Raw genomic sequence first — 24,892 nt, 5'->3', positions numbered from 1 at the left:
ATTTTGCATAAAAATTTGCCATTAATTTATGCAAATTATATCGCCTCGCCTCGCGCCTTGCACTCCATTCGATGCAGTAGTGTCACATCGTGTCGCGACAGCTCCAATCTTTGATGATAGAACTAACCTGTCGCCTATCGACGACGACGACGACGACCGTATCTTCGCGTCAACAGCTTCAGTAGCTGAAATTGTCACTGCGCTCCTATAGTAGCTATGTGGTGGCTATAACACCGTCACCGCTGATCAGCGTGTCGTAGTTGCGATCGTGCGCCCATATAATGATCGGATGGATTTTGATGTTGACAGCAGTTCGTGTTGGTGCTGGCTGATGGTGGCTGCTGTTTCAGAACGAGGATGTTGCTGTGCCATGGAAAATTTACGACGGGAAGTATGTTCAATGCATGCAGGTTAAGTGTCGATTCAGACATAATATTCAAAGTATTAGGAACAGATAGACGGACGTAACAGTGATATTAGATTACTGAAATTCCACCACTCAACACGCGTGATACCGTATTGAACAATATTCAAAGCTGTATCGAAATGAGCGATCCATTTCAAGGTTTGGACAAATTTGCAGAAAAACAAATTGAAGTACTTATGGTCTCTAATCAATGTGAAAAACCAAATGATCGAGATTCGAACCACTACGTCTTTGGCAAACTCAAATCCTTCATCAAATCAGCAAGATCTGATTGGGTGAACAGTATCGGTTTTCTTTCCAATTCGGTTTCTTTCTCGTAATACGCTGGATGGTTATCCACATCAGACTCTACAGAAACTACTCTTCTTTGCTTCGGACAAACTGGATACGGATCTGAGGCTGCATGTCGAACCGGCTTTATCATATTGGACATATTAATATCTTTCACCAGACACCCATCTTGCCAAACACGTTTTACACGAGTCAACGATTCACCGAGATTTTCGGCATCAGTTTTAAAGTAATGGCGACACGCATTTTTCTAACAAGCTGTAAAATTAACCGCTCCCTTAAAAATGTAGCTTCCACAGGCGTAACAAAACTTCTGTGGATCATTTTTGCACTTGAACTCACGTGTTTCCGCGCACATTATTTACACTGTTGCACTAATAAACAAAACTGTCAAATTCAGTTGCGTGCAGCGTTGCCAACCTTCCAGATTTGTCTGGAATATTCCAGATTTTTGAGGCCCCATTTTACAAAAATCTGGAAGATCCAGAAAAAAATCGAAATGAATTTGTAAGGTTTTGTGAATAATTTGTAAGGTTCTCCATATACTTTATAAGCGATCAAGACTTTTCCAGACAAACTTTCAAAATCTTCCAGATTTTCGAAAAATCGACTTGGCATCCCTGGTTGCGTGCTTTCTTCAACACTGGTGTTTTTCCAATCTGACGTTTCTGAAGGGACACGTAAAACAAAATGCTACCAAAATTTTAGTTTGAACCAAAGGGTGTGATAGAATCTCAGAACCGGTAAAAATTGTTTTTTGGACTTACACCCACGTTTAGTAAACTTGTGTTTCTGGTCTAAACTTAAGCGTTTGGTACTGAAATTGGACTATTAGCCTGAATTTTTGTCATTGGAGAATTCTATGCCAAACATCATTCGTGTAACAATTCTCAAAGCAGTTCCAACGGCAGGATTTTATTCGATAAATGCTCTTCAGGATATTTTTCAAGTGGATATTCGGATATCCAGGAATTGCCTTCAGTCGGAGAAAACTTCATAAAGGATACCAAAATAAGTCCGAACTCATACAAAATGAGGTCATCGGACAACAAAGGAGCGGATTCGTTTCTTTTGTTTCGAAGATTTCGATGGATGAGGTCAAAATGCATTACGTAGGCAGCTTCCTCCTCCATTCATGGCCAGCCGGCCAACAGAGAAGCCATATCATCTGGAGGTCCGGCAGGAAGCAAACTCAGCACAAAAAAAGGAAGATGATTATGATGAATGTAAGACAACATAATTCTCATGTTTGCCAATAATTGCGTGCATGCATATGTATGCATGTTACATGTCTCGCATTAAGCGAAAAAATGTACGCCAGCCAGAACATGAATGCGCAGCGCACTGTCTCAGAGGCAGGCTTGCCGAAACAAAACCCACCACCCCCCACCTCTCACATCCGCCTAGTGCAAGGGGGGTATGAAAAGGCACACGAAAGGCCCTCTTAATGTTTATGGGGGCCCGGTTTTCTTTCTGCCTCTGAAGCGACGGCGATCGGGGAGATTCGGATCCCTGGCAGAAAATGTACCGTAAATGTTTATTAAAATCCCATTATTCATGTAACGAAACGGGAAGGAAATTGGCTGCAGCATACTCGTGGCCCTGGGTAACGTGCGGCCGGGACTCCACAAAGGGGCTACGAGGCCAAACAAAATTGATTGCGGTTCAGCGCGCGCTTTTTCGCCCTTTCGCTCTCTTTCGCTGGACTGATCCATAATCAACGAGATTAAAAGGATGCGAAAGTCGTGCTCCAGGGTGGGGGTTAGTTTCCCAAAGACGTTCGTAGTCAAAATTTACTAGTGTAGTGACGAAACTTCCATCCAATTTGTTTGATAATTATATAAGCAACATTGCTACAATTAATATATGTATTATCATAAGCATGGAACTAGCTCACCAGTTGGTAGTCTATCCTTGTCTGAGCAGTCAAAACTCAGGCTGAGATACAACATATGTAGCTCCGATGCCACGCGAAAACGTTTGGGATCGGGCCTTTACAAATCGTTATCTAGTGTGTATGTATCATTTGCTGAACGAGTTAACATATCGCAATTTTGAGATGAGTTTTTGCCCATAATGATCTAAAATTATCGAAAAATTAAGAGCCTCATCCTGAGGAGAGGCCACTCCGCAGCGTCACATCACGCTGATCCACGATTGCACAATAATCATCGATGTTTGCCAATTGTGTGACACCGAAGAGCATGTTGCGCGCTGCACCAACAAGTTATAACACTGTCAAAAGTTATTAGTTCGTGCGGTCAGTTTGCATCGTAATCAAACGAGCTCACAGCCATCGCTTATATAGATATGCATATTAATATGATTAATATGTGTGCCAGCGTTACCGTCCGTCTTTCGTCGTTTCGTTCCAGGGTCTCTCTCTTTCAGCGAGATCTATCGATTACTCTCGTTAGATAATGAGCCACTGATAACCGAGAGACACATTCCAAAACGTTAAACTGCCATCAATACGGGCCCATAAATTGAACAATCAGAGCTTGAGCACATTATATAAACATAAAAACGCGACCCGTCACGGTCCTCCGATCCGACCCGGTCGGTCCTCCTCACCTCAGTCTATAGTCTAGGTCCCAGGCAGTGGATTTGAGAAACAGGTGGAATGACATACGTTGCCTTGGGGTCTTTTCTGCACAGCTGAGGCCCAGGCATGAAAAATATGGGGTGTAAATGTATGTCCGTCAACTCTGGACCTCGCCGCCACCGCCGCACGGGTTGCCTCTCTATCCAGTGGGTAACGCGCTAGCGAGAAATGCGACCAAATATCTAATTATTCAAAATTTCCAAGATACAAGCGATAGTAGGTACCGTGAAATGGGGTAACTTTGATGGTGCGGGATCTACATGTTTCGTTCACGAAAAGTAAAGAAATTCCTTGACTGAATAGGTCAATAAATTTCCTACAGAGAGCTCAAGTTGAAATGACATTTCTTCTCAATTGCGAACTGCGATCAGAAAAATGTGGTTTTCTGGACCATTTCTGGGAAGAAATTTTCCACGCATTCCTTTTCTTGTCAGTAGCAAACCAGCCTTTATCTTAAAATTCAGAGATTCCTTGCCTCCAAGAAATCGTTTTTTCTGATCGCCGTCATTTCAAACGGGAGTCGCTGAAAAAAAAAATCTACAAAAAATCGACTAGGAATTTCTTGCGCGATTTCTTTTCAGCAGCAAATTAGCATTTACTGTTTACTTTATGATCTAAATTTGTGCAATTAGTCATTTTCAGGGTTCGCATTACTGTGTCAAGTCTTCTCCATTCCCTATACCCTACCCCAACCCTTCTTATCCTTTCCGATGGTGTTCAAGTGGTCCGCATAGACTATTACGGCCATTACCTATCCCTTACCCCGGCTTTGGACTGACTTGCGCTCTCATTGCCCCACCAAACGCTGCAAAATGAAATTAGTCATTTTCAGGGTTGTAAAACAGATAAAATGTGGGATTAAGAGTCGTCTCTGAGTAATAAGATTGTTTTCCAAATTTTTTTATTAAAACGTTTAGTTGGAATGTGAATATTCATAGTACTCTTGCAATCATTTTCTTATTAACACGTAGGGTAACGTATATAATTTGGACAGGCGAGTCGTTCTATGCTCATTTCCAACGAGATGGTGAGGAATATATGTATAGGAAATCATGTATCATTATTAATACTCTATGCTGCTTATTAATGATGACCATTCCCATAACAATTACAAATTGGCTTCAAAAATATCAAAATTGTGAATTGTATCAACAGAACATCTGTGATACCTACGAATGCAAGAGGATGTGCAGTTCAAGAACACACATTAAATGCAATAATAGCGCTCAGAATTGGCATTCATAAAAAGTTCAAAAGTGGCAACATGATAAAATATGTCTAAAATTTAAGCTAAGTTCATCTAAAATCTTAATATGAGTATATAGGGCATAAATCAGGTTTTGTCCAAAATAGATTACGGTTTTTGTTCAGTTGATATATTGTGTATTTCTTTCACCACTGGACAGCGAAGTGCGGCCTCATAAGTGCGAAAGTGTGAATAAAAGTGCGGGATTGCATCGAATCACGTTGATGTCTTCAGAGCACTTATTCTCTGATTTACAAAGAATAAGTCCCCCAAAGACACCTACCCGATTTAATGCCATTGCGCACTTTTATTGGCGTTTCCGCACTTATAAAAACTTCTGCGATAGTCCAGTGGTGAAAGAAATGCGCAATAATTTGGCCATCTGATGAAACACACTGGAATGTTACATGCATGCATACTTGCAGGCGTTTTCGTGGATCTGATGATATTTGCTTGCATTACATGAAATTATTGATTATCACTAATATACACATCCGATAAGCGAAAAAATGTATAAGTCACATGTAAACTCCTAAAATTTTATGATATGATCGTCTTTTTAAGAAACCATTACATGGATATTGAGATAACGCCCCTGTCCAAATTATATTCACATGAGGGTGTCCAAAATGTATAACAGACAGGTCACCAAAAAACGCTATTTTGGAAGCTAATACTACAGTTTGTAAGCTTTTGCTCCCCAGAAACTCAAAGTACAATGGAACATTAAGCATGTAAGTAACATTAGGTAATAAAATATTAGTATCTTATGCAGTTAATCAATCGCCGTTTCCAGACATATCCTTAGCCTGTCCAAAATACATAATTTACCCTATGCACAACATTTATCTAATTTGCTTTGTCTCGAGTTCACAAAAGTAACAAAACCAATTGTGTTCTGTTTTTGTTCATGCAGAAAAAAGGGTTTAATTTTACAGAAATTCTGCCACAAGTTACGTCAGGGTTTCTATGTTTTGCACGTTTTTAAATTTTGAATACCACCAGGATTTTTTTCAGAATATTCTGAAATTTATCCATGTTTTTTTTTTTGAGAAATCCGCTACAACGTTGTCTACAATCGAAATTCGAAAATTTTTGCTCGATTTATTCCACAGATTTGTTAAAAAATACTCCAAGTAGTATGTTTTGTACCTTCACTTCAAAAACTTCAATGACTTTTGGCCAGTAAGTTCCTCATAAACAGGAATTTTGCTAAAAAATTCCCTCACGGGTTTGTTTTTCGGTTTTTATGTATTTGATAAACTGCGATTTTTCTTACGGCTGAAATCAGAAATTAAAAATTGTAATCTACACCAAACTAATATTTATCTCGTCAAAATGGAAAGTCAAATCTCTTATTCGCCTTATTTTTAACCATTTATGACAATCAAGTCTTATCCAAGACAGATAACTGTAAATGAATATTTCAATTTAATGTTCTCTACATTCTAGATTCACTCGATATGTAGGTAGATCAATATCTACATAGAAAGTCTTTTAGCCATAATACTTGTAGTTTTGAAGTTGCTTTTAGGTCGCTTTTTGGTAATCAAAGTCACTATTGTTTTGCTGTCTGATTGCTACCAGCCCTGCCTGTCCCAATTTTAATAACAAATGCTTGAGTTTAGACCAGAAACACATGTTAACTCAATTTTCCAATGTTTTTCGTTGGTTGAGGTAAAAAACACATTTTTTAAACTCTAATTTTGGTCGTTTTTTGTCCGTGTCTCTCCCGAAATATAAGAACAGGGATGCTAAGTCATTTTTTCAAAATCTGAAAGATTTTGAATATTTTGTTTGGAATTTACAAATTTGTGGACAGTTTTATCTGGACCTTCCAGATTTTTGTAAAATGGGCCTTAACAATCAGGAATGTTTCTGAAAAACTGGAAGGTTGACAACGCTGTATAAGAGCAACTCCACTGTTATGCGTGGTACACTGTAAGACCAAAGTACCCTTTAAAGGGTAAAAAAGTACCCTTTTTGAGAGAAACTAGTTTAACTCATAAAAAGAGTAAAGGGCCTTTACTCATTAAAGAGTAAACGACTTGTACGTCAGACCAACGAGTGAATTTTACCCATTATATCCAAAACATTTCTTCTGAGAAACAGAGTAAAATTTACCCTTTTTCCATATATGAAAGTTCTATATAATTTTATTATTTTTTTCTCGTTTATAAAAATACCAACTAAAAAACTTAAACATATACATCAGTTTTATTCGACAAATATTTACAAATAATCATTATTCAGGTGCGGGACCATAATTGATTATTTCTCGTTGATGTTACTAGCCTAGTAAATGGGCAGCTACTTTTGGCGATTTTGTGCACCGGGACATGCATACGGGATGTGTACGGCAGCAAAAGTATCCTGTAATATTTGATTGTTTCTTTATAATTATAACACTACAGGAAAAGAAATAATACCTACCATTGATTTATCCAAATTTAGAAAATAAACTTTTTTCATCTTGTTACCGCAAGTATGTCTGCTCCATAAAGAACTATTATAAAACTGCAAGATTTTTTTCACCCATTAAGGAGTATGTTCGTGGAATATAGAAAAGGGTATAAAATACTCTGTATCTGAAAAAATAAAGTACCCATCATTTTGACGTTTCCATATATCAGCAAATAATGAGTATTTTTCCCACATTAAAGGGTAATGCCGAGTTTACAGTGTATGCACCTGAAACGTAAAGCGCTCAAGTAAAATTTCTCTTTTTTACCAAAGTAATTTTGACAGCTGATCCAGTATGAGTGAAGTGTCATTTTTGCTTGCGGAATAATTGAGCGGTACATTTTTCAGTACGGAAAACTGCCACCTCCATTTGATTTGTACTGCAGGCGTGACCGACGTTATGAAATCAGCTCTACTTCTTAGCAGCGTGCAGCTCAAGTAATTTCGATAGCGGAATCATTCCTTGCATCCAAAATGCAACTCGTTGCAAAACTCGATTTTTTTCAACACTCGTCGTGTTTATCAAACTCGACAAGCGTCGTGCTGAAAAATCTTCATTTTGGAAATTGTTGCATGAATAACAATTAAAACTACAAAGTTACCCCATTTTACGTTAAAAGTGGGACTCCAACGCTCAAACATCCACGGCTGGGATGAAATGACGTCGAGGGAAACGGGGAAGCCAGAAATCGGTGTCCGCGCGCATAGTTTTACGACGTCTTTAACGGGAATTTTATCTGCGCGTTTATCAAATGTCGTGCCTACCTCTGGAATTAGGGGAAGTGTGTAGATGGACAGGCGGGTCTTTCCCATCAACAGACTCCTCCAGTCTCCGGGGTCTTACATTAAATCGAAATTGAAAACTATAAAACCCTGAAGTACCGTCCACCACCGGAGAGTTCGGCGCGTTACGGAAGGAATTGCAAATACACTGACCAGGAAGCGAGGGGAAGGGATGCGTTAACGACGACACCGACAACGGGATGATGCTGCTGCGTTGCTGAAGTTCTGCTACCGGTGCGAACGCGGCGTTGGTTGTCTCTCAATCCCATATTTTATGCTGTAATTTGCAATTTAAGCACTCTCCCAGCGGCAGCCAGTGCTGGTAACCTGCTTTGCGGTTTTATTGCACCCATGCACTCACTACGGGGCCATCAAAGAACAAACGGTCGGTCGGTCGGTATGGTGGTGTGCTCAGCCGCCGATGCAACGGAATATTAAGTTTTATAAGTCCATTTGTAACCTCCTTTTCATTTACTCAGCGCTACAGCAAATCTTCGTGTTTATTTTTGTGTGCAATTATGATCATTGCGCGCGCTGTCCCGATGCACTTGCTCCACAGTAGGCGTGCAGCGGGGTAATTGCGATTTTGAGGGGCGAATGTAACGCTTGTGTTGAAGTGCGTTACACGAGGTGTTACACCGAAGAAAGTTTTCTGTAGATTTGTGTGTGATTGTACAAATGTCCTGTAGATGTTCCAATTTCACATTCAATCTAATGTTATCTTATAAATTTCATATGAATAACCTAAGAGTTCAATATGTCAGTTCAATTTTCTTCTTCTTCTTTTTGTCATTACGTCCTCACTGAGACAGAGCCTGCTTCTCAGCTTAATGTTCAATGATCACTTCCACAGTTATTAACTCAGAGCTTTCTTTGCCAACGTTGTCATTTTCGCATTCGTATATCGTGTGGCAGGTTCGATGATACTCTATGTTCAGGGAAGTCAAGGAAATTTCCTTTACGTAAAGATTGCGGACAGATCGGGAATCGAACCCAGACACCTTCAGCATGACTTTGTTTTGTAGTCGTGGACCTTATTACAAGCCTAAGAAAGGGCCTTCTTCAAAAGTAATAAAAAAAAGCACTGAAATGTCATTTCTTTGCATTTTATCTCATTTTTCACTGTGCACCCATCGTCATTGAGTGGTCGCATTTATACCACCTTAATGCACTTGCGCATGCACTGACTGCGCACTTGCCATTCACTGTGCGCAATGCCACCGCCAGAGTGCAATCATAATAATCATAACCCTTCGCTGTTGATTTTGCCTCAGCCCAGGCAGGATCCCCCGGGGGAGAAGCTTCATTCAGAACCCTTTAGCATAAATGACAGCCTCCCGCTCTCGCCGATGATCGCTTTATTGCGGAAGAAAGGAATTAATCGAGCGTTCCACCTCCCGGAGGCGCACAATTAGCTACAATGTTTGGTTCTGCACTTCTGCTGGACTGGACCCCGATCCAGCCATTACATGGAATGAAGAGCCCGAGACTTTATTGTGTCAATCATTTAGCACACCATCAATCATGGTCCTGGGGCAGAGAGCGGATTCTGTAGGGCCTTGCATCGGGAGTCGTGGAAGCTCACTGTCAAAATCAGTTACCCAGTTGTTGCGGCTCTCTAACGGGACTGGACAGCGTTGGCGTGCCCCGCAACTTCGCTATGATAACGATAAGTTGTCACGTACTCTTAGATTCTTGTAAAATGTGTATCTTTTCTGCCTGAGGATCTGTACTGCAAATTACCACATGGTGAGCGCAAATCGCCTATGGGATACGCTGCTTCTTCCTACGAAGCAAGCGGTGATTGGGATGATCCTAGCCTAGTGGAACAAGTGCTGGCACTTACGAAGATTAGGGGATCTTGGATATCTACAATACCTTAGATTTGCATTCGATCGTTCATGATTGTCTTCTGTAACATGCACATCGAACAGGCATAGCCGAATAGACGTTATAACGCGTAATGCGTAATGTGCAACATGAAATGGAGATGGCGCTAGTGTGAAACGTCAAACACCACGGAAAACGATATGCGAGCCTCTCGCTGTGAGAACTTAAAGCGATCGCTTGAAGCGTTGCCGATGGAAATTCGTCAGCGTGGCGTCTATTTATCTGTGCTCGCGCTATGAATGGGGGACGATCTCGTGGAAAGTGTGCAATCGATCGGATGCCATTGCCGCCTGAAACTCTGACGTTAACCGCACCGGCCTCTGTGGATTGGATGAATGGTAGATAACTGCTTTTATTGCGGGGTGGAAATAAATATAATCATAAATTATGTACGCTCTCTTCCTCGGTTCGATTATTGCAACTGCGCTGCGCTTCCTACATTTACATCGAACCACCAACCAAGCTATGATGCGGCGGGATTGGATAAAATCTTGAATGAAATGGAGCCGTCCGAAAGGAAGTGTGTTGTAATTCTGGTAGCAGCCTCCGGCCACGGGGTTCGGTTACAATGTGTGTAACTCCAATCGAGCGGGCGGGAGGATACAATTGTCTTCCTGCTGGGCGATCGAAGCATCGGTACACTTTCAGCAAATTGAAAAAACAGATTGGGAAGAGAATAATTGGAGAGACATACAAATGTTCGATGATAAAGGCCTGTTCACAAATTTCATAACGCTGAAGGGGGTGGGTGGGTGTCCTCGAAATGTTACAGGTCATACACAATTCGTGGAATATTCATACCAAAAGTGGTACAAGAGGGTGGGTGAATGTCAAAAATTGGCATTTTTGACGTTATGAAATTTGTGAATTAACCCTAATTCTTTTTTTTTGCCGGTACGCTGATCATAAGTACTATGCAAATGGATAGGACAAGAAACGGACAAGGAATGACTCCGCTACTGAGCTGTACGCTACTGAGAAGTAGAGCTGATTTCATAACGTCGGTAACACCTGCTATACAAATCAAATGGAGCTGTCACTTTTCCACTGATTCCATTCCAGCTGTCACGTACACGGAGCAAACAGAAAACCCATATTTCATTATTTTTTAACTTCTCTCCCTGTTTAATTCGCTCCTTCTATTGTTGTCAGAGAGCGAAGAACAAAACAACCCCAAAACCGAACCTTTGTGCCTTACTTCAAATTTGAGTAAATGGCATAGTTGTTTGATCTGCCGGTTGAGTGAGAATAACTTAGCCTGTAGGTATTTTTTCGCTTGGCTGCAAATGAAAACCACTTCTACCCCATCAACTCAAAAGTAGGTTAACACGCGAACCCCCGAATTGAGTGGAATAAACACAATTTTGAGTACTTCATTTTCTCCGTGTACGGAAAACTGACAGCTCAATTTAATATGTACGGCAGGCGTTACCGACGTTATGAAATCAGCTCTACTTCTCAGTAGCGTACAGCTCAAGTAATTTCGGTAGCGGAATCATTCCTTGACCGTTTCTTGTCCTATCCTTTTGCACAATACTTATGATCAGCGTACCAGCCATTATCTAAAAACGTACAGATTTTTCAAAGTTATTGGTGCAAATTTAAAAGCGTTCAAAACGGTTAGGTTAAAAGGCTCCCATCTGGTTATTTGATTGTCTAAGGAGGGGATCGAATATTGCACTGAAAAAGTTTTTCACTCTGACTTCGAAATATCACAGACAAACAGACGTCACACTCTCATCATTGTCCATCAACCACCTTTTTAACGGTCGATTCAAAAATATGTTAGGTGGCCAATCCGTCACCCGCACCGCTTGCTTCGTTTTTGTTCGTGTTTGACGTTTACACACAACCGCCATCTGTTGGCCCGTCGGCCAAACACGCTGATTTTAGTATTGGGCGTACATGTCCTCGTGACTATGATTTTGATCGAGATTTTTTCTAAGTGTTACGTCTGTTTGTCTGTGGAAATATATTATCACAGGAAACGATACGTGTTTTGTCATTTAACTATTTTTTTTTATTGGAACAGCATCTTATTCAAGATGAATTCAAACGAAAATCTTGCTTTTGAATATTGATGAGTCCTACCCCTCAAAAATGAATCAAACTTCTTCAATCGCTTGGCCTCACGCGTTCAGAAAATCCACACGCACCTCACTGTCACTCATCCGTGTGGATCAAGGTCATCATTCGTCGCAGTGCGTGATCTGTCACTACCGTGCTGTCGATATGCCTCCTCACGCAACGCAACAACGTGATAGGCATTCCTCGAAGGTGCCAATTTCAATCAGTTTCTCATCGTAACGCCACATCAACTCAATTTTCGACCTGACATTACACACATGTGTCCCGGAGCACAATCTCCGTCAACTCGATGACCGCCCGTTCCGTTTTACAATTCAATTTCGTCTTTTTTCGCTGCGTTCAATGTTGGCGATTCCGATGCCAACTGTTTCCGCACAATGACACTTTCCTAGAGCTTTAATAAAATTGTCTGAAAAGCCATTTACCCGCAACTGACAGCGCGGTGTAAAATTTCCATTTGGTACACTGTCCTTCCCCTTGCATTGCCAATCCTAGCCGAACGATAGCCATGTTGGGAATCGAGGATGCAAATGCGCACTCGAGAATCGAGACAACGACCGACGACGATTGCCCTATGACAGTGCGCACGGAAAATGACGATGCAACAATATTTTACACATTTTTAATGAAGATAAGCTCGGCTATAATCTCACACGCGCTCGCAGCCACTTATAAAAATGAAAAATATCTATATCTGCGCTCGTAGCGCTTACCCGGTTCCCATGGCGGCAGTGCAAGTAGATGCATTCCATTGCCCGGTTTGAGAGATGACCGAGGATGCGGGTCAAATGGATGGCATGGATGCTACTTTTTGACTACAATTTGTTTAAAAGTGTTTATGACACAGGTATAGACCAAAGTGCCTGTAAACAAGAGTTACGTCATGTTCCAGTTTTTATTGGAACGCGGATATGTATGGAAATGACAGTTCGCTGCCACTCTGGCTTAAATTGAAATTTGGGTGAATTATGTTTTCCGTGTGCCTATTGAAATGTCAAAAATAATGTCAAGGTTCAAATTTTGACTCATTTCATTTTAATGGATCATTAAAATATCCAAAACGGTCGCTATGAATAAGCGTGGATAGCGTCACCACATGTTCCAATTTTGACAGGTCTCCTGCTCAATTGGAACGTGGATTTGTACGGAAATGACAGTTCACCGCTGCTCCAATTTTGTCATTGATGCCACTCTTATTTAAATCCATTCTGCTTTGGAGTTGATCCTACCTGACATTTCATAGAGGACACGAAAAACAAAATAACCCAAAATTTGAGTTTAAACGAAGTGGTGTGACAAAATCTTAAAAATCAGAAAAAAATGTTTTGTTCAACCCCCGAAAAGTTGAGTAAACATGTGGCCTAAACTTAAGCGTTTTGCTTTAAAGGTGGAAGAGGGCTCAAGGTCCCTATTATAATTCAAACTCTTTTTTTTTAGTGGGAAAATTCGCCAAAGAGATATCGAGAACACGATCAAGCTTGTTGTTGGATAAAAACAGTTTTATCGAAAAATTTTGGACTTTTTGGAAGTGAATCAACAATTGTTTATTAATCATTGCTTAAAAGGTTTTTAGGTTTCGGAAGACATTTGTACATTCTATTAAAATCATTTTTAAGATCTTTTGATTCTTTATCCTTACTAAATCATTCACAATTCTCATCATTACAGGGTGCTGAGCGCAAAACGCGTGACGAAGAACGGCGAGCTGCCAAGCGCAAGATGACCGCCACCGGACGGAAAAAGCTGGACGAGTTGTACCACCCTGTCGTGGATCGGTCCGAGTTCTACACGATGAGTGACCTGATGAAGCCACCGGTACTATTCTCGCCATCGGAGGACATCGATAAGGTGAGACGATGCGGGGAAATTCGGCGACGATACGATGCTGGGAACACTGTTCGCTCTAGAACAAAGCTGAGAAAGTCCATGTCGAAAATGGGCCCATAACCGATTGTGGTTTCGAAACAGCTATCAGTTTTCGTGACCTAAATATCAATCATTGCATATGTTAAACGAGATTCTAACCTTTTTTCACCATTCACAGCTTGCGTCGATGGACTTGCAGTTCTACGGTCACGATGCCGATTCCCTGTCCGGAGGTTCCGACAATGTCAAATCGCCATTTTTGTTGCATGCCAATAAAGCCACCACGCCTACCCTCAAGTTCCACAATCACTTCCCGCCTGACGTTAACACGTGAGTGAAAAGTCGGATAGAAATTCCAATCATCGTGCTTCCTCCTGGCAATCGTGAGGAGCTACGTACCTATTCAACGTATTCTAATATTCTGTTTCTTTCGCCCAAACAGCGACAAAAAGGATCCAAGCATTATCATGGACGGATCGTTGGTGAGCAACATGTCCGAATTCAGCCCGCAGATCAAGCGACAGCGGATGACCCCACCGTTGAGCGAGCGGGTCATGCTTTACGTCCGACAGGACAACGAAGACGTCTACACACCCCTGCACGTTGTTCCGCCGTCGACGGTCGGACTTTTGAATGCCGTAAGTTGACAGTTGCGCGCTAGTCTCGCGTACGCAAAACCAACCAAAAACCTTGGAAACTCAAAATACTTTTCCGGATTTCCAAACCAAACAACACCCAGTTTGCACCAAACCCTTCCATACAAAAAAGCAAAATCAAATCAACAATTTTGCCTCGGTAATGGCACCATGGTGTTGAATATAACCGCAAATGTGATTGGATTCAAAAGACACACCGCGAAAAGGGACTGCACAGTTGTCAAACTCCACCGGTGACAGCTGTCAGTTCACTTTCCGCAGCGAAACAAAACCAAATTGACAACAAAATCGGAAATATTTGCGCCAATAACCAATTTTTAATTAATCCGCTTTATGTTTCTGTTTAATCATTAATTAAGGCACACTAGAAACACCGGCCAAACAACTACTGCTAAGGCGGTTTCATAACCACACAAAACAGGCACCCAATATTTAATACCTCCTCCGTTGTGGACACTAATTCCCCCCTCTAAAAAAATCAAAGGTCGTATTAACCACCAAGCAAAAACAACCAAACCAACCTTATCTGTGTGTATGTCCCTTGCCTCTCATTATCTTAGCAGAGTGAATGTGAATGCGCTTATGTTTGGGGTTTATGCTAATCGAGCCAAGAAAAAATAAGGAACTGTGACTTAAACCACATTTATTCAACTCTAAGCCCAGGCAACAACATTAAATCCAATCAACCCCGGAAGCTTGGTTATTAACATCATTCATCTGTCATGAAGTGTTTCTCGTCGACGAGTACTTCCGCCATCCGCGAGAGGGCCTTTCGGGTGACCTATCTGTCACCTGTGGATCAGATGTCAAAATACCGCAGTGCTGTCAGTTTGCATACCGCGCGCAATCAATGTCACAAAAGCAGTTGATGCAAACAACCGCAACCACGCGCGAAAGTTGATTATTGGCACATTTTTTCCAAATTTGTCGTCGCACAATCCAAATCTTCACCATTTTAGACGGAGACGAAAAAGTATTTTGTTTTCCAATGGGCGAACGCCACCTGGAGTTGGGCCCACGCTCCGTTTCCAAAAAAGAATGTCCTACAGTTGTTTTCTCTCTCTATTTGCTAATTCCAGATTGAAAATAAATTCAAAATTTCGTCGTCCAGAATAAATAATATTTATCGCAAAAATAAGAAAGGGTAAGTTTCTGCAATTCGCAGCAGTGTACTATTTGAAGCCGTAGATTTCCTTCCTCTGTTTTCTATCCTTTTTTCTCTGAAACAAAGTCACGATCAATCCAAACCATAGATACGAAGAAGTCAAAAACAAAATTTGCTCTCTTATTCTCATTTCATCCATTTTCGTTTTACTCGCTGAAGCCCCGCGTTCGTTGTTATCACTAACATAGTTTGCAACGTTTTTATTATTTTTACCGAAAAACTAACCTTTAAAGCTACTTGTATCTAAAAGCTCTAACCAAGACGCGCCCATTTTGCTTCTTTCTTTGTTCGGCCGAACAAAAGAGAACTCCGAACAAAGGGAGAAAGCGCGCCATTTTCATCATGCTTTGCTTCGCCTAAATTTATGCTTTAACACTTACCCACTGACACACGCCTCCAAAAAGCGCGCCAAACTTGCATGCAATAAAAATATGGTAGAATATCGATTAAGGTCAACCCCGATCTGTACTAATTCCAACTGACATTCTGATTCCCTCTTTTCCCTCCTTCGCAGGATTACGGCGAGAATTGACGACGACATGATCAGACACTACTGCAATGAGGATATCTTCATCCTGGAAGTGCGACAATACGAGGAAGACCTTTACGACATCACGCTGACGGAACTTCCCACGCATTGATCGTCGGTACGTGAACTAGAGTAGTGAATCACACAATCGGCTAGGTGTACGAATTTTACTCTTTTATCTGTTTTCTTAGTAATTTCAATTTCCGATCAGAAGGTAAAAATTTGTTCGACAGTGCCTTAAAAGAGACATTAATACGTTTAACACTTGTACATTGTTTAGTGTAAGTGGTCCCTTACTCAAGAAAACGAGTAAGGGCAGATGAATAGCACATATAGAGTTAAGTTAATGCACGTTTCTAGATTTTATAACTTGTAATTGTTTAGATTTATTTATTTATTTGTAAAACACAAAATGATACTTAAACTAAGAGCAGAAAGGAGGAAACACCGCAAGCTCCTCATTATAGCAGAGAAGATGAGATTCCGTGGACAGGAGCGTAGTTAGTTTTGAGGAGTGCCCGTTTTCTATTTCATCTATCGAACGCATTTATCGCACCTAGTTTAAACGCAACTTCAATGAACAAACCAAGCTAGAAATCCACTACAAGATCTCAAAATATATTTGTATTTTATGAGGGTCGGCCACATCCCGAGGTTGCGGCCCACGATTTGTTTTGCTCAACTTTTGGAACGGTTGTTTCGATCGACTACGGTCCACTATTTCCTCCTCTTGGCCACCCATCTGAGCCAATCGTTCCGGTCAGAGTAGATTTCAGCCATAAATTTTTGTGTCTTAATTAGATAGATTGAGAGATTTTCTCTTGCTTTCTCCTGCGGAATGAGTACTTATTCTTTGATTCTAAATCATTTTACGATTGAACGTACTTTACATCACAGAATCATATAGCAAACGAAACGTTTTGTACAACAAAATAGTTTTCTTTTAATAATAGCTGGTAGCGATCATCCATCGGTTGCAATATTAACAATAACTCTACAAACGTAACAATAGCATAGGCAGATAAGATTAACTCGTAGAAATGTTAGTTTAAACGCTCATTCTATATTCCATGACAGATTTTAATTCGTATTTCTTACGTAAACACTTTTTTTAGTAAACCCTCATCAACGTACTTGTCCCTTGAATCATTCCAAGAAAGCATGCTTTGAATCGTTTTAAAGCTATAATTAATTTTAAGAAAATCCCCTCTGATGAAACTGCCATACTTGAGAATACAAATAGAGAATAAGAACAACGTCTATCATCTTTAACACCTAGAGAAACAACAAAACATTCAGCACTAATTGATAAGTACCTGAGAGATTTTAATCGCAACATTATCAGAAAAGGAAAGTATTTTAACTGAAACGCAGTTTTAACATTCTTTCGAAAACCTGCGACGACAGCGAAACATGAGTAATGCTAATGTGATATAGGAAGAAAAAGGAGAAGCGCCACAGAAAACCCCCCAGCCGCCCAAAACTAGCTCTTGTGCGAGCAAAACTGCATTCCCAAATAATCTTGCCACGATTTGCACTACAAAATGTCAAACAATTGCCATACATGAAAAAAAAACCTTAAACCCTCCTCAAAAACTCCTCGGTGGCCAATATACTGCAATTCATTGCACAACAAATAACGATCACACAAAGTTCGTAAAATAGACAAACTAAAAACAACCAGACTTTGAGCAATGCTAATCGAATGAACGGTAGGATAGTGTTAACGGGAAGAACCTTCCGATGAGTTGCGCGTCGCGTACATCGCAGAAAAAAATATTTGCAATATTAATTTTACTAATCTTAAAAGAGGACTAGACCGTAGTAGTTACGCAGTATTTAATGGCCGCGCGCCATCGCCCGCGGCTGCATATTATTTCTGTTGTGAAAAATCTTCTACTTACAGTAGGTAACCGACTTAAATGATTTCTTTTGGTGGTGGTGGATGATGATGATGATGATGATGATCAGCTAGCTGTTTTCTGTACTCTTTATTTTATTGTTCCCGATTTCTGTAAGTTTAATGCTTTCTCAGTAGTTAATAACGACAATCACACACATACAAAAAACGAACGCGGTCATTGTACTGTTCCCCGATAGTAGAAACAAGGTTTGCCATTCCATACGCGTGACGCGAAACAAACGTCAAACTGTGGAACAATTTTGAGAAAAATGTGACTAACAAATAGGTTAAGCTATTTGAAGAATATTATCATTCCAATCGTAAGATAGTTATAGAGATTTATAGTAGACAAAATCGTTTCTTATTATGAAAGTAAATTTCAAAATTTTCTATTGTTATATTTTATGAATATTGAATAAAACATGATTTTTACTAATTGTCCTGTTGGCCGTTTTCGAACATTCCGAAATCCTGTTCTCTAATTTAATCCTATTTCTGTACAACGAGTCTCACTTAAGCAGCATCCATTTATTACACATTAAGCTTATTGCACAGGAATCCGTGAATTTCACTGTAATCTCAACAGCTGAACAGTTTGGTGAAATAAAACACCGTTATTCCGTCGAAATTTTACAGATTCCAATGAATTTTCACAGAATACTGTAAAAATTTACCGTACTCCGCTGATTTATTTTACCGAACTGTCAACAGCTGAACAGTTTCGGGAACAGCCCAAGAAACATTTGCCTATTTTATAATCATTTATTAAGCAATTTTTCACAACTATATACTGAATAGTTGCTTTATTATATTACTTTGCAGCTGCTACGCACACATTGTTCAAGCAAATCTGGCGAAATTATTAAGCTTCTTATCATTTAGTGACTGTAATCATATATTGTAATGATGTTTATTCAGGTTTCACTTAGCTTAATAAGGATTGATGATTTAACAACGCTAGTTTTACAAACTAGGGTAAGTGTTCCCTTAGTTGTGGGTGTTCCTAAAGTTGCGGTAGTGCCGTTTTCACTGATTTTATTATATTAGCCACCGAACCGACACTGCCAATCGACGTATTGGGTTGTTGATACACGGAATAGTTGGAAAGAGCGTTCAAATTGCTTCAAAATTGATGAAATATCACAAAAATTACTAAAACTTTTCTTACTTGTACCAATAGTTGCGGTAAAGTGTTCCTATAGTGGAGGATCCCATAAGAAAACAACGGATACCGCAACTATAGGAACACAAATTAAAAATATACCGCAACTAAAGGAACAGTGTACCAATAGTGGAGGTATTATTTTTCACTGACGTGCCATTGATTACTGCGATGCAATCATTTTTCTCATTAAGTCAATAGTTGTTACTTCCCGTTACAACATTAACATGTACATTAATTGCGCTTCTTGAATTTAGGCGGATAAATGAAGTTCAATCGTGCTTAGTACCTCCACTATTGGTACATCTACCCTACATTATTGCAGTTTAATTCAGCATCATGTTTAACAACATTTTAATTATTTCCAAGTGAAGCCTTTGTTCAGGCGTTGTTCACAAAAATTTGGAGAAGTTATAAAGCGTGTCGTTGTATATTGACTTTAATCTACAACTTCAAAATCGCTTTATAAGCATTCATCTCAGCTTTTATTCAACTGCCACAAAATTGATTGAAAACAAATAAATGACTAAAAATAGCTAACACTGTATACATCAAATGCAGTATATCCTTTGCTATGAATTAATATAACCACACTTTTAATAATTACCTGAATACTGGATTCAAACTCGAGACCTTCCCATCGTCAGCGGTACACCTTGCCATCTGCGCCATCCTTGAATTCATATATCAGCCTTCCAGTGCCCAATATAAACCTCTTGCAGCTGATTATTGATCATGCTTGAGCTTCTATTCAACAATAACTAATCAACACGTGCTTTGCTGATCAACAACTGAATAAGCGCATTAGGGTAAGTGTTCCCTTAGTTGTGGGTGTTCCTATAGTTGCGGTAGTTGCGTTTCGCTGCGTTTTCACTGATTTTATTGCATTAGCCACAGAAACGACACTGTCAATCGACGTATTGGCTTGTTGATACACGGAATAGTTGAAAAGAGTGTCCAAATTGCTTGAAAACTGATGAAAAATCACTATATTTTCTAAAACTGTTCTTGCTTGTACCAATAGTTGCGGTAAAGTGTTCCTATAGTGGAGGATCCCATAAGAAAACAACGGATACCGCAACTATAGGAACACAAATTAAAAATATACCGCAACAAAAGGAACAGTGTACTAATAGTGGAGGTATTATTTTTCACTGACATGCCGTGGATTCAAGGGGTGGATCACTCCTGATGCATCTGATGAATCGGAAAAAAAATTCATGTATTTAAATGCATTTAAATGCACACTCGACAACAAAGCAATTCATGGCTTGCTCCAACAATTGGTTGTTGATTTTGTCAAAGTGTCAAAATCGTTCTCCCATACTCATTCAAAAATTGTTGACCAGAGGAACTAAAAACATTTAGTACATGTGCAGTAGAATGAGAATCTGATATCGATGTTTGGGTAACGGCTTAATCAAGAAGGATAAAATCTCTCCGTAGACAGTAAGGTTGATGATAAGGTGGACTTCAGCTACGGGGAAGCGCAGCTTTATGACTGTTATAAGCATGAGTACATCCGGAAGTGGCTGTTTTATGTGCTTTATGACCCTGATGATCCAATACGCTTATATCCCGCCAGTCTAATGTTTGCCCTTTCACATGAACAGAATTATTACAACATGCCTAAAAATATCTGCTCCACGGGTAGCAACTCAATAGCTACGAAACATTTTTGTATGAACATGTCAAAGAAATAGTAATGGAAAGTTCAAAGCAATGTTTCCTGAAGTAATAGTTTTATCGTCCTAGGTTTTATCATGAGGAGGAAGAATAAATATTTCAACGACTTGTTTTCCAACTTAGGCGGCCACGGAAGGTTGTCTCACGATTTTTCTATATGGCCGGGAGTCTGCAAGTTGGGAAACGTGGGTCTGGACTCTAAAGCTTATCGTACTCTACCTGTCCTCTATCAACAGTCTAGGGAATAAAACAAGCTAATTGAACAAATAATTATCACAGTTTTTATTGCTACACTAAGGTTTTAATTCAAGAACTTAAGTGGAATTCTATTCGTCTCCAGTAAGGCACAGACTTTCGTTTCTCGGGAACTTTCCGGTTACTCCTGCTCCTTAACAGCACTGTAATCAGACATGTGATGCCTCAGAGACATATACATAAACGGCACCGTTCATGCATATATTTCAAATATATTATATTTTTTTCTAGATCAATCTGAAATAAATGAATAAATAATTATTTTATGAGGAAAAGTAAAACTGTAAAGACTTTCGAAACAAACAACGACGCGTTACTATAGCACGACACGATGTTGCAGATCAGGGCTAAGTTGATTTGAATGTTCAAAAAATGCATCTGATGCAAATTGATGTACATTCGATGTACGTTGAACAAGTGATCCACCCCTTGCGTGGATTACTACGATGAAATCATTTTTCTCATTAAGTCAATGGTCGTTACTTCCCGTTACAACATCAACATGTGCATCAATTGCGCTTCTTGAATTAAGGCGGTTTTAATGAAGTTCAATCGCGCTTAGTACCTCCACTATTGGTACATCTACCCTACTTCTGCTGCTGTTCAGTACTGATGGGAGCTGAACTCAGTCGGCTATTTATAGCGCACAGTGAGAAAATTTATTTCAATGCTGGTCAAAAATAAAGTTTATTCACAAAGTAAAAACTGTCTGAGATGATTAATCGAATTTCATAATAAGTTTTAACTTGTTAAAACTTTAATTGAATTGTTCATCTAACTATACTAAAATTCATTTATTAAATGTATAATATTTCTACTAGGTTCATATTTTAATTATTTGTCGTATTTTTTCCATCTATTAAACATTATACAATTATAAAATATATTTCAATCAATAATCCTATGTCAGAAGACTGATTCAAAATATTTTCTAAATATAATTGAATATTGTATTGAGAAAGCATCAGTTATTATTGTATCCAACATGTTTTTATATCAACTACCGAAAAGCTAAACATTACATATAATTTGCAATTGGATTAGATGGACAAATTGATGTGAAGATTTGCGAAAAAGTTACACGTCTTCTCAGTGAGAATCGAACTCACGACTCCCCGATCTCTAGTTGGGGCGCGTTAACCACTACGCCATGAGAGGACTCATGAACTCATGGGTTTCGATTCTCACTGAGAAGACGTGTAACTTTTTCGCAAATCTTCACATCAATTTGTCCATCTAATCCAATTGCAAATTATATGTAATGTTTAGCTTTTCGGTAGTTGTTAAACTTCCACTCGGCTGGTTGGCCGTAAACCACGATTCATAATTAAAACAAGTATTTATCGAGCAACGGACTCATGTTCCGTAACCGGTCGTTTGAGAACGTCGCGACCCATTGGAAGCCCACACAATAGAAACCTCAGCCAGCGCAGTTGCTGGCTAATGTAGTGTGCTATTCCTATACCTAAAAAACAATGCGCTCTCGGGCTAGGCATTGGATATATATAGAAAGCGTTGTGTTTGGATGGGCATCTAATTCTTCCGAAAGAGGTGCACTTTGCGAAAGAGGACCACGTGATTATTGAGCTGAAATCGAATTCAGGTTAACTTCTGCGTTCATGAGTCCTCTCATGGCGTAGTGGTTAACGCGCCCCAACTAGAGATCGGGGAGTCGTGAGTTCGATTCTCACTGAGAAGACGTGTAACTTTTTCGCAAATCTTCATATCAATTTGTCCATCTAATCCAATTGCAAATTATATGTAATGTTTAGCTTTTCGGTAGTTGTTAAACTTCCACTCGGCTGGTTGGCCGTAAACCACGATTCATAATTAAAACAAGTATTTATCGAGCAACGGACTCATGTTCCGTAACCGGTCGTTTGAGAACGTCGCGACCCATTGGAAGCCCACACAATAGAAACCTCAGCCAGCGCAGTTGCTGGCTAGTGTAGTGTGCTATTCCTATACCTAAAAAACAATGCGCTCTCGGGCTAGGCATTGGATATATATAGAAAGCGTTGTGTTTGGATGGGCATCTAATTCTTCCGAAAGAGGTGCACTTTGCGAAAGAGGACCACGTGATTATTGAGCTGAAATCGAATTCAGGTTAACTTCTGCGTTCATGAGTCCTCTCATGGCGTAGTGGTTAACGCGCCCCAACTAGAGATCGGGGAGTCGTGAGTTCGATTCTCACTGAGAAGACGTGTAACTTTTTCGCAAATCTTCACATCAATTTGTCCATCTAATCCAATTGCAAATTATATGTAATGTTTAGCTTTTCGGTAGTTGTTAAACTTCCACTCGGCTGGTTGGCCGTAAACCACGATTCATAATTAAAACAAGTATGTTTTTATATATTAGTAAGTTAGTGACGAATTCGCCAAGGGCGAAAAGCCACTCAAATAAAGATAAATAATAATAATATTAGTAAGTTGAACTTTGCTATACATTAGGAATACATATTTTGTCCATTTTTCAAAAATTTGGCTATGGTGTGACCTTTTTTGTAAGGCTTCTTTGTTGCTGAACAATGTGTTTAGTAATCGTTATTTTGGACTTCTTTGGATGACCTGCTCGGATGATATATCTATGTTGTATTAGGATTTTATAAAATATCTATTCAGCTTTTAATCATGTTCATGTTAAACATGGAAACAGCTGAAGTGCGAAGCAACCAAAACGTTAGTTCGTCTCCTGTACATCTGTTTACACAATTATATTTGTTTGGTGGAATATTGGCTCTTTAATAGAAGGAAAAATGACTTGTTCAACTCATTAGTAAAACAATCTTGTCAAGTCGGCAGAGATTCTTTGGAGAAGTTTAATAAGTGTTGATTCTACTATTATTCATTCCAATGAAAAATGTTGAACATTGACTTAAATTTGGATCTAAATACCATCTTCTCAGCTCTTTGTAGGGCATTTTTTCAGCTGTCACCATTATTCAACAATAATTAACTATGTATATGTTTATTTGTGACACTGGACTGTAAGTTGGGTAACCACTTTCATGTAACTATTGTTAAATTATTATTTATACTTCGATTATCATTAAAAATGTTATGGTTAGTAACTTTTTCCGATATCAAAAAAGTCGCAGATGATGATCACTACATTTGGAAAATTTAAATTTTGATATTTTTAATCCAATGTGATTCGAACTTTACCCTCGTTGATCCATTACGTCGCCATTACGTCCATTACGTTAATCCATCCATCGCATACACGTCTTGGATTTGATTTGAAAAACATTTGAAACATTTGAAAATAACATAAAACGATATAATATGTTTTGCTTGAATAAGAGCATACTCATATACTGTTATTCACATTGTTTATAAGTTTTACTAATCATGCTGGTCGACATTTTAAGTATTAGACACCGAAACTTTTGTACGATTTGTTGTTTATCAAATGTTCAATATTCTACTAAAATGATGGCTACAACCTATAGAAGCTTTTAATCAGTCAATTGTTAAACTTCTTATGTGTTGTAGAACAAAAGCTACTCTATTTGCATTTTCGGAGGTTTATTCAGCTCTTATTCAAAACACAAACTGCAAGTGGAATAACAGCTTTTTTATAAGCGGAAATTAATTTTATTCAATTAATGATTCAACTAAAAATTAGTTCAGCAATGGTTGCTGCTATGCAGCTTGTATTAAGCACGTAAGTATCTTAAAAGCTACCAATTGTTCCTTGGGAGGAATCCGTAAAATAATTTAAGTGTGTACGTAACCCCCTTGGTAACGCTTTTGTATGACAATGTTAACAAAATTGTATAAGTCGTAACGCTTGGGCTTCCCTTTCCATTGTTACAGCATCTTAAACATCTGCCACCTTTTCAAATGTTCAGCCGACAATATCCATATCATAG

At 39.3% G+C, this 24,892-nt stretch overlaps 1 protein-coding gene across 5 annotated transcripts in view; it reads left to right on the top strand.

Moving 5' to 3' along the window:
* Positions 1-18,174, top strand: part of LOC5564305 (protein grainyhead) — a 682,122-nt gene extending 663,948 nt beyond the window's left edge. For 3 of the 5 annotated variants that reach the window (XM_021842677.1, XM_021842676.1, XM_021842679.1), the window contains 5 exons: positions 13,462-13,641; positions 13,838-13,989; positions 14,102-14,297; positions 15,395-15,459; positions 15,995-18,174. In XM_021842677.1, the coding sequence (XP_021698369.1) occupies positions 13,462-13,641; positions 13,838-13,989; positions 14,102-14,297; positions 15,395-15,459; positions 15,995-16,121 (720 nt within the window). In that variant the 3' untranslated portion in view covers positions 16,122-18,174. The remainder of the gene's footprint in view (positions 1-13,461; positions 13,642-13,837; positions 13,990-14,101; positions 14,298-15,394; positions 15,460-15,994) is intronic. The other 2 variants (XM_021842678.1, XM_021842680.1) reach the window with 1 other exon arrangement.
* The last annotated feature ends 6,718 nt before the right edge of the window (positions 18,175-24,892 follow it).

The sequence above is a fragment of the Aedes aegypti genome, chromosome 2 (assembly GCF_002204515.2).
Source record: "Aedes aegypti strain LVP_AGWG chromosome 2, AaegL5.0 Primary Assembly, whole genome shotgun sequence".
Lineage (NCBI taxonomy): Eukaryota > Metazoa > Arthropoda > Insecta > Diptera > Culicidae > Aedes > Aedes aegypti.
Note: the sequence above shows the minus strand (reverse complement) of the source record. Positions and strands in the feature narration are given on the sequence as shown.